This window comes from Zosterops lateralis, assembly GCF_965231275.1.
Source record: "Zosterops lateralis genome assembly, chromosome: 10".
Lineage (NCBI taxonomy): Eukaryota > Metazoa > Chordata > Aves > Passeriformes > Zosteropidae > Zosterops > Zosterops lateralis.
The window spans coordinates 19,555,986-19,573,416 of NC_139770.1; the positions used below are offsets into that span (position 1 = coordinate 19,555,986).

A 17,431-nucleotide genomic window follows, 5' to 3' on the forward strand; every position below is an offset into this window, starting at 1 on the left:
CTCTGTAGAAGGCAATAAATAGGTACCCAGGCAACCATGTGTGGAGTTTGATGTTCTCAGGGAAAGAACTTCTCCCTGAAACAGGTGACGACATGCCCACAACGGCTCTGTCTGCACAGCTGGACAGGATCCCTCAGCTCACATCAGTCTTACACTGAGTTGCTGGGGATCTTCTCCAACCTGTGCAGCAGACAGTGGAGGATCCATAATCAGCTCTCTGCTTTCCCTATTGTCCTCTTGGCTGAATGAATCCCAGTTTTAACTGTCACCAATAACTAAATATGCATTAATTACATGAACTATCTAGTGGGAAAGGAAAAATGTAAGATTGAAGAGGTAATACTTATTGAAAATATGCTGCTGAAGCAAAGCAATGCAGGCAGAAGGTGCATGGGAAGCAGCTGCATGCACCACATTGAACTGCATCATTTTCTGGGATTGCATAATTCAAAACCCTAAGCAATGTACAGTAAAGGTAGGCGCCTTAGTTACAATTTCCTGTCTTCAGTCTGCAGAATTTCTCAGGTTTTAGCTACAGCAACTGATTACTATGTTTGTGACACTAAGGATGACCACTTTTCCTTTCTTTCAAGGGGCTGTCCCTAATTTCATTCAGTTACTGCAAACCCATACTCAATCAGTTGGAAGCCCTGAGCCATAGCTGCTGACTGAACAGACACAGAACCCAGCCTGAAGGAGCACTATCATTTAGCAAAACTAACCACAAAGCTAAAACCAGAAAGAAAACACCCTTCAAACCCTCTCCTTTTATGTTCTCCTCTGAACAGCACTTCTGGAATAAAAATAGGGGATGTTACACATTTTTTGTTACACTTTGGCCCCTAAAATTGGACTCACGGTTTCTGGGTTTGCATGCACAGGAATGTACAATGACAACAGGCTACTCAGTGCCTCTGTGAGCAACCAGTGCCTGCCTGTGGCTCCTGCCATGTCTGATCACAAGGAACACTTGATACTAAAGCTGTTACACAGCACAGGTCACTATAGCCCCATCAAGTTTTGGAGAATAAGGCTTAATGCAGTTACTTGGAAATTTTAACTCAGGCTCACCAGTCTGCTAACAGAGAGCAACCCCAGCCCACAAAGAGCTTCATCATCCTTTACCCATGGGGTTTGCTGAACCCAGTTGTGCTGCATGTTGACTCTTAAAATACTGCAGAGGGACAGCTTCAGAACCCTGGGATGGAACAGACCTCAACTAGTTTAGACTTTCAGAGGAGAACCAAGACTGAAAACTCTGGCAGAAGTACAAACTGAAGACATAAGAAGTCAGACAGCTGGGCAAAGGTCTGGGAACAACCAAAAGCTGCACTGTGACTTCATTCTTTCAGAGGGACTGAAACAACTGAGTCCGAGCTATCTTTGCTAAAGTCTGTTTCATTTCCCTAAACTATTTTATCATTTGAAATCAAGCCTTGCATGCATTTATGCAGCAATCTGAAAACTCAAGGATGTTAAATTCCATTTAGAAGCTGTAATAATTTCAACCACCAAAAGGTAAATTTGAAGAGTTTTACTTGTTTACCTAAAACAAGTCCAACCAGGACAATACTTTCAGTTGATATTCAAAGGTGATTTTATCTTTTTATTTCACATTTATGTCAGCAATACATTGCAGCCCATGTAGGTTGTATTGGTCCCATTCCCCAGAGGTGCAGTGCAGACTGCCTGAATGAGATCTAACTGGAGCCTACGTGTCACTTGTGATGTCCTGGATGAGTTCCATGTCTGCATGGAGAAGGATGCAGACTGCAATGATCCATCTCATCAGCAAATCAAGGTAGATCTCTGAAGAAGAAAGGGCATCACCTCTTCAGTATGGAGTGTAGAAACAATTTTTTAGTGACAGTGGTATTTGCCATAAGACTCATTGTAAGCAAATCTAGTATCTGTGTTTTCCAAGACTCATTCCTATCTTAAATGATGAGGACAAAAAGCCTCATACCACATCAACAATATAATAATTTCTCTTTCTTTGAGATAACAACTCAAGCCTTGCCTGTAAATGAGCACTTTCCTCTCTGGCCCATCATCCCTCAAAGCACAGAAGCAATAGAACAGAGCATTTCATTACCACACAGCTGAGAGGGAAATAATTTATTGTCTTTCTGAATACCTGAAATTGAGTTATGAAGCTTCATCAGAAATCTTTGGAATTTCTGGGCTCATCTCAGGGTTTGTAACTCTCAGGGTTTGTAACTTACCTGTTTGTAACTCGATTGTTTGCACACCTGAGCTCTTGTAACAGAGCAAGGGGAAGATCCAGCAGGGTAGGAAAGAGCTGGGGGTGTGTGATTTTGGGTGGTCAAAGCCTTTCCAAAGATAACAGGTGAAACAATTAAACTGCAATTGTTAAACTGCTTACTGTATAACAGCCCTAATCCTTATCTTCTGAGTCTGGAAAGATTTTGCAGCTCCTGGAAGCTGCTTTGTACCTTCAGTGAGGATTGGCTATTTGCAATTTTCATTGGAGCGTGATGAAGGCTTTACAACATAACACAATTATTGGAGGGCAAACAGCAAAAGAAATTGATGACATTTGTTTGCATTGAACTCATTAGAGGGAGATTTTGTCTGATAGCACATCCAGATAAAAGGAGAAGGGATTTCACTTCATGACATGCATTAGCTTCTAAATACCTGATTTGAATGTTGAAAAAAAATAATATCACTTTAACTTGGTTTAAACCATATTCTCTGATTTATTTATTTATATTTTTTTTAGTATTTCAGGAAACTGGAAGCATTCTGGAAGGGTTCAGTGTAGACAAAAGCTGGATATGGTTTGTTTGTATGAAGAATTTTGTATACTGAGAGATTCAGCAGCAGGAATGTGCATGTTTCAGGAAATACCTAGTTCTCTTATTAAATACTGTTTCTTTCAACCTTTCAAAATCTGTGTGGTACATTATGTTTGTTCCTACCTCAGATGCAAGAATGGAAAAAACATTTTCCTTGTATAAACAGATTTGGATAGTTTGCAGAAATATGAAATATATGGATTTTGCTAAGCACTGATCATAAAATATTTTCAGTCCTCCATGTAAAGTGCTTTGCAAATTGATTTAAATCAACATTAAATTATGTTGAAAAATATCCAAATTTTAATATCTACAATTTTTGGTAATAAAATGAAGCTTAATATAATTAAATCATGGTTTTGGACACACTAGAAATGTGCTGCCCTAACCATGCTTCAATACATTGCTTATCAGTATTGTCTGGTTGTTCACCTTTCCCTTCTTTCTAACCAAGAAAAGTTATCACCCTGATTATCTCAGCCCTGCAGTATCATCAGAGTCCCATGAGCACAGTGAGTTTTCTGTGGTAACAGATAACTCAGGTGAAATCTGTTCCATTCTCATAATTATCTTTTCTTAAGACAGTCTCTGTGCAATCTGCAAGTGGCACTTTGGGCAGACTTGTGCCTGCCCTGCCTTCACTGGAGCCCATGAGGTTGCACCATCAGAGCTGAGCAGGTATAAATGCCTTGCAGAGCTGTGACAGAAGCTGTAAGTGGTGGATGGCTGAGCCTCACCTGAAGTGTTTTTGCTTTATCACCCAATGAAACCAGCTCCAGAGCAATTTCCCAGTAGAAAGGTTTTGATCAGTTACAGAGAGATTAGCTAAGTCCACAGCAAATCACAAAGTCCTGTTACAGAAAACCTTTTGGTGGCCACATGAGCCAGAGCAGCACAGCACACTGAGATTACAGTGCAGCAGCAAAGAGAACAACAAAAACCTTGCATCTCTCAGCAAAGGGCTGACAATGGACTTGGTACTGCATATGACACAGGCAGACAGTGTCTCTGACGTTGGTGACAGCAGCAGTGACATCAGGAATACAGGAACTGATCTAAACTGATAGGTCTTATCAGATGCTGCTGTCAGGACAGCAGTCTGCACTCCAAAGCAGATTTGCACACCGGAAGAGGCTTGTGCTCCAGCTCCACCCTGCAGGACTCATAAACAGAAGGCAGAACTAATCCTGCTCGGGAGCAGGCACAATCATACCAACAGTGACATGACAGGCACCCTTCTCATTGTGCATCTTGCCCATCCCAGGAGAGAGAATTTCATTTGTTCTGGCATATTTAGTCAACACATATACGGTGTAAATCAAGGTGGTTCCCAAAAAAAGTGTTTCTAGGAATGCACTGGGGAGGGAGGGTTTCAGCAGAAAACCCTATACAGTGTTTAGGGCTTCTCCTACCTCCTGGGAGCCGCAGTGATCTGCTCTTACTGTCAGCTGGCACAGTGAGTCACAGCTGCTGGCCTGCTTTCTAACTGCTCACATAGCACTATTTGTTTCCTGTTGCACAAAGCCCCATGTCAAACCAGAAGAAAACTACCAAAAAAAAAAAAAAAAAAAAAAAAAAAACACCACACCTAAATGATCACTCACTATAAAACTATGCTGCCATCTATAATTTTCACTGAAGTTAGCAAAAACCACAAGTTAAAAGGGTCAGGCCCTCACTTTGCAACAGGTAATAAGTAAAAATGTAAGTAATGTTTTAAAATAGTGAATTTCAGCACAAATGCAAGAAGTGCTCATGCACACAGGAATGATGATCTGGCACTATGACTGCAAAATTAACATTTCCCATGTTTCCCCATGGAGCAGGAAGATGCACACACACTTCTGCCTTCTGTCAAAGAGCTGGGCAGCTAGGACAGCCCAGGGAGGGGAAGAGGAAAGAAAGAGACAGCCTGTAACTAACAACACTAATAGTTTCCTTACTGTAATACAGTCTCTTGTACAGCATGAGAAGAAGGCCGTTTTTCATGATCCCTTCTCACAACAAGGTAATCCACAAAACTCTGGAGTTGGTCAGAGTTTTGCTCAAAGCAAAAAGAAGTTATTTTAAAAAATGAAGGAGCTTCAAGCATGTGCTATGCAAGGCATAGCCTTAGTTCAATACCCTTTCTCCCATCAATGTGAAAAAAGGTGATATGTCAGGTTAGGATTTTCCCAGTTTTTTTCCTTTCTTTCAGGGAATTTTCTCCCATTTGTTTCCTAAGAGATGATAATGATGATACTTAAGAGAGAGAAAAGACGTAGCCATGGAAGAGAGAAAAGGGTGCAGCTGGATGCAGTCTGTTAGCTCAGGGGCTTTCTCTTTGGAAATACAGAAATGCAGAGAGATGCCAGGTCATGCCCACAGGAAAGCATGAAGAGGCTGCAGCTTCCTCAGGCTGAGGCCAGACTGCCACACAGCACAGGATACAACACATTATATATTACAATAAAAATATATTTATATAATAATTATATATATTATAGAACCAGAGAGCCATGGAATATGCTGAGCTGGAAGGGACCCGTAGGATCATCAAGTCCAACTCCTGAAACTGCCCACAGGACTGAAGGTAAGGTTGCAGGTGCTACCAAAAGGCTGCTTTGCAGGCGCCCCAATTTCTTAAGGAGACTCCACCTTTATCCACAAGCCAAAGCTGCTCCTGTAATTACTAGGTTCACTCCCTCAGCAGCTTTTACAAAGGATATCTTTGGTGCCAGCCCTGTTTGTGCAGTGTGGCAACATCTGTCCGTCAAGATACCTCGCCCAGCCTTCACACACAGTGGCACAAGGCCAGTGCTTGATCCTGCAAATGACCTATGAAGTGTTATCTGACAGACTACAAGCAGAACATAAGATGCAATCTAGCTGTCCCTGAGAAATGATTGATTTCACTGCACAGCAGACAACATGAGCTGTGAACTCCTGTTTGAGATGTACCAGAAATTGAAGGACATCAAAATCTGCCCTACCCTGTTCCAGTCCATATTCACTGACCAGCCAAGACCAGTGTCTTGTTATTTCTCAGCACCTCTTTCAAGCATCCTCACTCATGAGGCAAGTTATATTCTTGTCAGTGATCCTTTGAAGGTGAAGCATATGAAGGCAATAGAGGGTAAAGCATTTGGCAAGGGTAGTACCACAGGTTTTCAACAGCAGCTCTTGACTTCAGCACCTTCTCACACAGAACTAGAGTCACTTGTACTGAGAATATCCTCACCTGACTGCAGCCTGCCAAGGTTGGCAGTTTAAGGGGGTTATCTTTAGGCAGCAGAGACAGGACCTGCCAAGGACAGTTTAGCCCAGCCAGATGAGAAACTGATTCCTTTCCCACTGACTACAGACACAACTCTGACAGCTTTGACTGCATGTCCAAAATGAGGAGGGATGAATAGTGATGTTTCACACACATCCTCTGATCCTGGTAAGGGCAGTCAGGGATGGATGTTTAAAATTACTTTCAGTAACCCAGTCCTCAACTGGGCCAAGTTCCCTATTTGTTGCAGGGATGCAAGGTCATAAGGAATGCAGAGTGGGCCTTGATAAGGGTCATATTGACAACCCAGCCAGTTGAATAAATGAGATGCTTTCAGTGACAGCACAGGAAAGTTACATCTTTTGTGAATCTGGATGGCAAGAACTGACCTAGATGCCTAGTTGAGAACTGCAATTTTACTGTCCTCAGTTTGTCTCCAGTGTTTAGTTTGATCCTGTGATGCCCAAGGATTCCTTTTCTGCTTTACCTCTCTTTGCACAAACATGATTCCATTTAGCTAATCTCCAAACATTCCATAATTACACATTAATTATGTCTCCCCATATGAGCAAGGGAAAGTCATATTTGTTTTCACAGAGAAGAAAGTGAAGTACCACGGCCGTGACTTGCCCACAGGCAGGCAGCAGCTGAGCTCACTCAGGGGCAAATATTTCCAGCCTCCTGCCCCTGCTCCTGGATCTTTGTGCAACTGTGTTTTTTGCTCTCTTCCTGTTCTCTCTTATTACAGCAAGAGTTTGCAAACTAGCAGGGATATCTTGATGACTATCTTGATGACTCAGCCTGAAGATCTCTACTTGCTGTTACAGATCCTGTGTTTCAAGGGGTTTTCATTACCCCTACTCTCCTAAAATGTTTTCATCAGCAGGATGCAAGTTTGATTCATCTAAGCCATGCTTCCATATATACTGGAGTCTCAAGTAATGAAAGGAGAAAATTCATTCAGAAAAGAAAAGCAAAAATTCTATTTGTGTTTAAAGAAAACAGTCTGTGACAGTGACCTCTACAGCTCAGCATGCTTTGGGAGGACACCAGATAAGTTCCAGATATGGCAGGCAAGAGAGATTCCTGATCCTGCTAACTGCTGCAGAACTGCTGCAGATGTAGAATCCCAACGGCAGATGACAAACCATGCTACAAAACGCTGGAAGGACATATGCCAATATTTTTTCTTCAGCCTGAATGCAAAAGTCCACCTTTGCATGTAAAAATATGTACTTTCCTTTCTGACACCTGTCCTTGAACAGTTAATTTAACCATAAAAAAAAAAAAAAAGACACTATCGTTCCACGAGTTTGGGACCAGACTCAAGAAAAATGAAATCTACTCTCCAAGACTTAACAAAAAAAGTGGTGCAACTTGCAGCTTTAAAGGTGAAAAACCTCCCCAGAGTGGCAGAGGGAGAGCTGTCATGTACTCTCCAAGACTTAACAAAAAAGTGGTGCAACTTGAAGCTTTAAAGGTGAAAAACCTCCCCAGAGTGGCAGAGGGAGAGCTGTCATGTGCTGTGTATGTAGCTGTGATATGACATCTTCTAAACCTGCTGTCATCAAGAAAAATTCCTGAAGACAACAGCCGAGATCTGGGCAGGAAGACAGCCCTTTTATTAGGAAGAAGCACTGTGTAGATTTTTTTAAAAATAATAAATAAATTTTAAAAAATGTCACATTGATAATCAGGGATCATATTATCATATTTGTAACAAATACAGGCTAATCTCAAGATTGAGTATTGAACCTTTCCTATATAATTTTTATAAACCCAGAAATGAGAAGTATCTACTGATTGCTGTATTAATTTAATACCTGATCCAGTTCCATAGGATTAATAGACCCTTTCCTTTTTTTAATCTTTTTTTTTAAATGTCCACATTCCATCCTATTCAACAGCTTTTACATCCTTGCAAAGAAGTAATCTTTTCAAAAATCTGATCTTTTAAGACACATTAAGTAGTTTTTTGCTTTATCCAAAAATCAATAGACAGATAAGTGACCAAAAAGAGCCTGGCCCAGTTGGAACATTGTACCAAGAACTATACTAAGGCAGCACAACGCAGGAGGTGTAGTGTCTTCAAAACATGAGTTAACAACACACTTTATTTAGCCCACTCCTGATATTCAACCTACAGCTCCTGGCAACCCATCTTACAAAGGTACTCCACCACAGTCCCTCTGCATTCCGTGACACAGGAACAAGAGACATCCCTCGCAATCACAACATAGGGCCCAAGACAACCTTACAAATTTCTTGTTCATAAACCTTGATCCAGCATGAGAGCTGCCCATTGCTACAGCAGAGAAAAACACAGACTTCTTATGGCTGCAGTGCTCTGAGCACTGTACATGTACAACTCTGCAGACAAGAGCTGCACATGAGAACAGGCCCTTTGTCACAGCAGAAACAACCACGGTTCCAGTACAAACTGGGAAGTAGGACTCGCACCTTCCTGGGTAACGCACACAACTCCCTGCACAGACCTTCACTGGCAGGTGCTGTGTGCAGCCTGTGCCCCAGCGCTCTCCAGAGAGTGGCTGCACACAGGTACATTGCTCTCTGCTCAGGTTTCAAACTCTCCTGTCACTCACAGCATCTCTGTGCTGCTAGAACAGGCTGCAGTCCAGGCTGCATGTCCAGCACTTCTCAGACAATCTGCCAGCAAGGCAGCTGAGGGACAAGAGGGCACAGAGGAACAAAGTGTGTGCCTCTCAGTGCAGATACCCTCCGGCCTGCCTTTCTTCCTCTCCCACAGGGGAAAACCCAACATAGGATAATTTCTGTGCTTGTTTTCCAAAAGACAATGCAGTGTCAAACTCATACCCCAAAGTTATTCAGAATTAGGGCTCCCCAAGTTCCCTTCATCATAAAACTGCCAGTGCAAAGAGTAAGGACACCTTAAGCAGTGCCAAGGTCCCACACTGGCCCTGCCACAAAGCTGGTGTGGGACATAGATATTTGTGCCCATTGCCTGGGCCTCAGGTGTCCCCCAACATTCTCCCTGCCTGTGGGGCTCCATAGCTGTCCGGCACAGTGAGGGTCTGGTCTCTGCAGCTGCTCTGGGTACTGTCAAAGATAAACACTATATCACCTTCTGGGCTCTTACCACCACCACATCACACCAGCACAATGCATCAAAACACACTCTTTAGGACAGAATGGCAGGGATATATCAGAAGATGGGGGGATATCAAGTATCACTACAAAGAGCCTACAGCACAGTGTGTGGAGCCAGGTGGGGAATGGCAAGTTATTGGTTCCAGCTGGGTGCTGGTCCCTGGCTTGCATCCAGCTGAGCCTGCACAAGTTCCTCTGCACAATGTCACCCAGTGCTCCATGAAGAGGGATGAACTCTGGTGACATGCCATAGTAACACTACAGACTCAGATCAAGTCCAGCATAGACTCCTGCTGCCAGTTCCTCCTCAGAAACAGAAGTGCAAGTGAGGCAGAGGAATCTCAATGGCTCTGGGGAATCCAGCTGTCAAGGCCAACAGGGCCATGGTGCCTGGCCCTGGGCACACAGTCCTCTGGAGCATAGTGCCAAGAGGCTGGAATTAGCCTTGGAGGCAATACAGCTGTGTCTGTGCAGAGCTGCATCTGAGTGGGGCTCCTGAGAACAGCCTGAGCTACCCAAAAGTGGGTCTTGAATGAGCCAAGCTGGATGTGTGCACCCAGGACACACAATCCATCATTCTTACCCAAAGCCCACAGCTGAAAGCAGGCTGCCAGCACTCATCTGTTCTCACTAACTCGTGACTCTAGTTTCAGATATGCTGCCTCTTAGCGGAGATCTCAAAGAAACACTGATAACCCCAAAGCACATGAGGAAATACACAACTAACATGGTACAGGTGCATGAGAGACATATAAGCTGCTCATGAAGTTGGTAGAAATCTGATTTCTAGTGTGGGAAGCTAGTTGTCATCTGAAATGGGAAGGAATTATTGTAGAACCACTCTGACTAGCACGGCAAATTGGGTAGCATGGGCATTTCCAGCCCAGGCAGCACTGACTGTGCTAAGAGCATGGGTCAGCTGCAGCCCCCACTGCAGTAAACCCATGCCCAGTTCTTGGGGCTGTAGGAGACCACGCCTTTCTCCCCATCCCAAGTTTCATGATTTATATTTATAAAAAAAGAAGGGGCTAAGAGGTGGCACCGCAAGGGGAAGTGGCTCATTTAGGCTTCTAAATCAAAATAGGAATAAACAGAACATCTGAAACTCTTGCCCTCAATCTTGGTACTTTCTGAGACCAGAACTCAGTTTACGTTCTCTGGATGCTGCACAGTACAGCAACTGTGCTGCAATTTTGAATTGAAAAGATCCATGATGTATTGATAACAAGTTGGCTTCAGAGGAAAAGTTATTCCACATGCTGAGCTTCTCAGTTATATAAAACATGGCTGTGCCACCAAATCAAAGGCATGTGTGTTAAAGAGTATGCTGATAGCCACAGCTATGGACAGGACCAGAGACTGAAATCTCCACAGCAGTGGATTGGAGACCAGCACTGTCCTGGCCTGACATTATTTTAATTCCTTTTTTTTTTTTTTTTTTTTCTTCCCTGTTTGTTTTAGAATTATTTTGAAAACCAGCAGTTTTCAAGTACATTCTTGTGGGATCAAATAGTAGAGAGATGGCTTACCTGGACAATTAGCTTATTTTCCTTATCAGGCAGAATTCGGTAGGTATAAACACAATTTCGGTACCTGGAACAGACCACAGGTGATATGGTTAGACCATGTCCAGAAGGGAATTTCACCATGGCATCCCTCCCCATGAGAAAAGACATTGGAAAATCCTAAGACACACGTAGATTGCTTCATGCACAAGGGTTTTAAACCATTTCTCTTTCTCACTGTCTTGCCCTGGAGTCTGTGGACTAACAAACCTGAAATGTTTCTGGTCACTGAAACAGGAACATCAGCTTGCAGATGTCACAGCAGAAAGTGATATCAGCATTAGCTCAGAGGGAATTATTCCACTCTCTTTCTGGCCGGAAAGAGAGAAAACACCAAGTGGCTCTAGCTGTCAGTAGAGCAGGCATCTCAGGAAGAAATGAAAAAGCAAAAATCCAAAAGGCAAAGAGCCAAAATCAGCAATAAATTAGTAAACTGAAGGGCTAGTGCATTGACTTGTATTGGAAAAAGCAAATAACATATTTCAGCTAAATCACAGTACCACAGCTGATTGCCAGCTGATTTTCATCCACAGATCCTAAACAACAGCCTAAATGAAAACCTGTCTTCACTATCCTGGTGTGGATGTACACTGTACATGTGCACCTGTAGAGCACCTACAGCAAATATTTTGTCCCAACTAAATTCAATTAGATTTTTATTTAAAGGGGGATGGAGGAATCTTGTTTTCAGTGGAGGATCACATCAATGCACAGGAGCCCGAGGGAAGCCTGAACAGTGCTGTAAACTTGACATTCCTTAGCAGCTGCTGAGCTTTGTGCAGTTCACCAAAAAGTATTGACTAGAAAATATATTTTTATCTTTCTCAGAACAATAGATTGATCAAATCATTTAAGTCATCTGCAAAGCACTTAAAAGATACAGTATCGCTTTGAGCCAGCGAAAGGTGCTGGTTCAACCCCTCCCTTCTCAAAAGAAAGAATAGAATCTACACTCAGATCTTCCTTGGCTGTAGCAGAAACAGTGCAGTACCTGTGGAATTTTTGGAATTGTCACAAAATGTGGGCTGAGGTCAGCCCCTCAGCTAGGGGCAAATCAATAAACATCCTAATGTTTATCCTATTATTATCCTAATAAACTCTCTTAGAGTTGTGATGTGAGTCTATTCATCATATGCCCTTCAGAATCATGCCACACAGGAGAGAGGAGACTGCCAGGATTTCAGGCAGCCTTATATGAGGAGTCACAAAGAGAAACTGGAAATTAAAATAAATTCCTCATGGATCATAGCTGAGTTTTTTCAGGATGTCTGGAGGGTTGAGTCATGTATCCACATGAACGTGTGTCTTTTGGTAGCATTAATGCAAAGGATGCAGAAGAATTCAAGCTATTTCAAGGGCTTGTTTCACAGGCATCTACTTATTCACACATCTGGTACAGAGCTGGAAGTCACAGACATGATCCCCAACTGTAGAGCAGCTACAGCACTGCTAATTTCACCAATGCCAGGGCAATCAGTGCCAGGTCAGGATATACCTCAAGGAAGGGTATGGGGTTTGTTTTTATGTGTCAATGTAGCACTCCTATACCATTTACTCCTGCTGATATACAAATGGGGCTAAGCAGAATTATTATTATGCAATGGAGACAATTTGTGTGTGTGGAGATTATGAAACTGATAAACGAAGCAGCCCAATGGCTCTTGTTCACAAGAGGATCCTCATGCAGCCTTCACAGAAAGTGCCCCATCACACAGACCTTACAAGGCTGCTTAAACTCTTTTCATAATGCTTGAAAAGAGGTTTAAGCTGAGGACAAGTAAGATCAGTATAAGAACAATGAAAGAAGGGTGGTTGGGTGAGTCAGGAGAAGGGAGGATCGCTCCTAGGATCAAAAGCAGGAATCCTCCTTGCCAGTCTCCTAATTTCGTGTGTGTGGATGGACTCTTACTCCATTTTTACCCTTAGGCTTCCTCTCCTCGGCATCCTGACTGTCAAGTTATGTGGTCCCAGTTACCACCACATTCTAGGTCCTCCCTAAAAGCTGGGTTGAGTTCAGAATTGCTCAACCATTGTTCAGGCTGTCCATGTGGAGGGTAAATAAACATCAGCCTCAGTTTAAACAAGTCTCCAAGTACTTGTCATCTTCCTGTCCTCTCAACCAACCAGAGGAGGTAACAGTGTGACAAGGTGCTTCTATGTTTTTATGCACAGGTGATGATGTACATATTGGGAGTGCCTGGAGCACTAAACAGAGCTGTTATGCTAGGCCTGGTGCCAAGTGCACCATGAGAGAGACACAACATTGGAAAGGGCATCTCACAGGCAGGGTCCTCTTAGAGGGGTCTCAAAGCTGCAGCTGGTCCTCGACTATCACCTCTGAAAGTGTAGTTAGTCCTGCAGCCATTCACAAATGAACTACCAGCAGAAGGTCCCCCGGAGGAATAATACCAGTTAAGGTGCAGGGAACACCAAACAGGCTCTTTTGGATTTCAGGATTTAGGCATTCACCTTCAGGTGAGTAAAAGAGCCCGTTTCTTGTCAATAAACTGACAGGTCAAATGATTTAGTCATAGAGAAAGAAGGAGGAAAAGGGCTTTGCTTCTTGCCTTTTATGGGGCAGTGTGACCAGAACAGGGGAAAGCCGCAGGGGAGGAGCATTCCCCAGCCTTTCACTCTCTAAATGCTGTTGCTCTAAATTTCAGAAAAGGAGGTAAGGCACTCTTAAAAGGCTCTCCAAATACACCTCTCCTACTTGTCTATATTTATACAAACCCTGCTTTTCTAAAGCAGCTCTTTGAAGAAATCATTATTTCATTCTATGATATGATAATTATAAATGCTTTTGCTGGATCTTTACTGATCTGCACAATAAATATTACAGCTTTGTAGAATATGACATTTCTTTTTCAGAGCAAATTTTTTTTTTTTTTTGTTTTCCATATGTATACACAGTTGACACCTGCTCCTTTTCAACATAATTCTCTTTTGTGGAAACAATTTGCAGTCAGCCTTTCAATTTCCCACTCTCCCATTCTTTGTCTCCAGCCTCTCTATTTTTTAAACAGAAGTAACTGAAGAACTCAAACTTCAAACACCTCCCCATCAATAGCACAGCTGAAAATGATACATCTCTGAGGAAGTTTTCGGCTTCAGCAAAGGTGCTCATTTTTTGGAGACAACATTCAGAGGGAAAGACTTATTCACCACCTCTCCACAAACTAACTACAAACCAGCATAAGCTGAAAACTTGTGAGATCATTTGACAGCAGTCTGTGTGCTGTTTCCCAGACTGTAATTAATGCCAGCCCTTCGCACCTCTGATCCAGCTGCTCTTGACTGGCAAGGCTGGGGGCTCCTCAATTCTTTAATCAAACTGTTCATATTAGCTACCTCAGAATGGATTTAAGAATATAACCTTTGGCTCCCGGTTCAGAAAATCATGGTCATTATATTGTTTCTATTTCCTGATCCCATGTCTCTCAAGTCACAAAAGGCTTTCAAAGCTGACTGCATAAACATTTACAATGGAAAAACTTATGCAAATGCATGTTAGTAGGCATTCTTGCAGCACCTTCCCTTTCTATAATCCCCACCATCACTGGGTGAAAAATTTTGTGTACCTACTGGTTACAAGTTAAATCAATGGTGTAATACTAAAATCGCTCCATGGAAGCAACAGTCTGATCTAGTAAATGGTTCCCTGACTGACCACTTGGGCCCCCAACCCCTGTTACAGAATTTTCTCCTCCCTCCTGCTAGTACTGGCTATTCATCTGCAGCTGCCCTTCTTTCTCTGCTCTCTCCAGAAAGACAAAACTCTTCCCTGTCTTGTTACAAGCACCTTAACAGGCAAGCACCGAGGCTCTCTGCACCTTGTGAAGACCCCCCACTCTCCAGCCACCCCTCTCTGGCAACCCAACACCTACGCCCACAAGGCAGTTACCCAGCCCCATGCTGCTCGGCAGCAAACACTGCTGTCAGCAGAATCTGACCTCAGAGACAAGCAGTTAGCCCAGAGTTATAAACCACCTTCACCACTATAAGAAATATACTTTCAGACAGAAAATGAGAAACCTGCTTGTAATGTAATGTGGGGTAAAGATGAAACGAGTTTCATTGATCTGCTGCAAAATGGCAGCAAAGAGGATCTGATAGGGTCCCACAAGGGCTCTCTTGATCTCTCCTAAGCAAGGAGCAACTGTCTGATCTCTCTGTAAGACAAAGTCAGAGTCAAATATCTCAGATTTACCTATTGACTTCAGTCTCCTCTCATCCCTGCTGTGCTGCCTTCAGGAAAAAAACCTGCTCCTCACAAGCCCAGGGCAGGAGGCCTTGCTCTCTGGTCCCTGACTTAACCCAGAATGGGGGGATCAGGGCTACCAGGACTTCTCTCCCTATTTCCCACATGAAACGTTTACCCCACAGGCCACATTAATGATGCAGATGGAATCACTGTTGTGCTGGGTATAATATGCAGAGCTCCAGTGTTTTTCACATCCAGGAACTATTTCAAGCTTTTTACTGAAAGCAACACAGTACAAGCAGGGAGCTCAAACGTACACTGAACCAGAGCAAGAAAAGTGCCTGGGAGGGCCCAGGCTCAGGGCTTGGGTCACTAAGGACAAATATTTGACCCAAGCTGTTAAGACACTCCAGAAGTTCAAGAGGTTATTTTCTCTCAGAGCACAGCAGCAGCGCCTTTGACCATTCTCTCCTTTTGAATCAAGGGCAAGAGCAGCGTGAGCAGTACATAACCATGGGTTTATTCAGCCTAGCTCCTAACCCTTCCCCACCGCATGGCCCAGTCTGGTGAAACCAGCTGTGTTCTGGTGAGGGCTGCACATTCCCAGTGAGCACAGCACCTGTTTGGCTCTGGGGCGGAGGCAGGGGTGACCCCTGCCCAGCAGGGACAGCAGCGTGGGCTGAGGGCGCGGTGAACGCTGTACTTACAGCACGCAGAGTGCATATGCCGAAGCAATTGATTCACTGGCCCGCACAAGGAAGCTGCCGTCCTTGCCTACTTTGGAGAGCAGGTCTTCAGCTCTGGAGCGAGTGATGTTGCCGTGGTACCAGCACTGATCCATCTCTGGAGCTGGAGGAAGCCTGAATGCCAACACAGGAGCTGCCAGAGCCGCCTGTGTGTCTGTGTGTAACGATCAGCCAGCTTCAGCTCACCAGCTTCCTGTTTCAATAGCACAGAGAGGGAAAGGAAACTCAGCCACGGACAACTTCCTCAACTCAAACAGCTCAGAGAGGGAGTGTGACATATCCCCGCAGCCCCCATTCTCCCTCTTCATGCTGCTGCTGAAGTGACTAGCAAGCCCATGTTCCCTGCCTTTCCCTCATGCTTTGTGTCCAAAAGTCCCAGCTGGTGATCTCTTCTGCTTCCTCATAGATTCAGTCCCCCAGGCTTTAGTGGCCTGCTGTCCAATTTATGATCTCCTGCCAGATCCTCTGAGTTTTTATCTTTTTCCTGTCTGTCTGTCCTACCCACCACAGGTCTCCATGGGGAACAAATAAACTTCTGATCAGAAACACACTGTGCATTAGGATACATAGCACTGGCTGCCCCATTCCTGCCTTGATTAGTCCTCATATCTAACTAGGTGTGAGGAGGGGACTTCAAAGAATTAAAAAAAAAATTAAATGACTACTGCATAACTCCATGCATAGAAGGAGACTGAAAGGCTGATTTGTGCTGGGGATTTTTGACCAAAGTTCCCTGTCAGCTGCTGTGAGATGGATTCAAAGACCTTTCCTACTCTAAATCCCCAAAGGCGGGATAGAGCAAAGCCGTGTCTTGCAACCTGCGTCAGAGAGGGGAGAAATGGAGTTTTCACTTCCCTTTTCTTTGTCTGTACATCTGTCTCTCAGCTACACTGTGTGGCATGTTTAGTGCTGCATCTCCAAGACATATCTGCAGCAATGCCAGGACATTCCTGCAGGGGCACTGCCTGCATGACAATTTTGGTTGTCTATTCTGTACTTCCAACCACTCTGCCCTGCAGATCCACATTCGAGTGCTACCTGAAAGCAGCAGCTGAGCTGGGACTCAAAGTCCAGAGACAAAGGTGCAAACCCTGCTAGCCCTATGCAACCCTTGGTTCCCCAAAGGCAGAAGAAGTGCGGGAACTGCAGCACCTGGGCCATGCATGAAGTGCTATGCTGTACACTGCAAGGACAGCAAGGCAGGAGAGAACAGACTGTCACTGCACCAGGGGAGGCTAGAATGTGTGGGTGGGGAGAAGGAGAGTGAACCAGCACAAGCCAGCATCCATCCCTGTAAGTCTTCTTGTGGCTTTCAGTTATGTAAAGGCTTGATCAGCAGTGTCCAGCTTAACCACTGCTCTGAGATGAAACTGTGGGCAGCAGCAGCCCGAAGCTGTGTGGCCAGAACAGGGCCCTGCTAGATGAGCAGAACTGCATCGTGCAGGGCTTCCTGTCCATGCTGAGCAAGCGCTGTCTGCACACCAAAATTAGCCCAGCTGAACCTGGCCTTCAGCTCCACCAACATCCACATAGGCCTTTAGCAGACAAACTCCTATGGATTTGGCTGCCTAAATGGAGTCAGACACTGAATCTCATGAAGGGGTTCTGCCAGTGGACAGTAGCTGTAAGCTACAGAGTGATAACAAACTCTATTCTCCCAACCAAAATGAGAATTTGCATATGGCAAAGGCACCATGCAGTTGCTCTGA

General features: G+C 44.1%; 1 protein-coding gene across 2 annotated transcripts in view; it reads right to left on the reverse strand.

The window, feature by feature from the left end:
• Positions 1 to 15,898, reverse strand: part of INPP5D (inositol polyphosphate-5-phosphatase D) — a 52,646-nt gene extending 36,748 nt beyond the window's left edge. For both annotated transcript variants that reach the window (XM_083868970.1, XM_083868969.1), the window contains exons 1-2: positions 15,684 to 15,898; positions 10,737 to 10,800 (exon numbers count right to left, since the gene is read on the reverse strand). In XM_083868970.1, the coding sequence (XP_083725096.1) occupies positions 10,737 to 10,800; positions 15,684 to 15,817 (198 nt within the window). In that variant the 5' untranslated portion in view covers positions 15,818 to 15,898. The remainder of the gene's footprint in view (positions 1 to 10,736; positions 10,801 to 15,683) is intronic.
• Between the last annotated feature and the right edge of the window lie 1,533 nt (positions 15,899 to 17,431).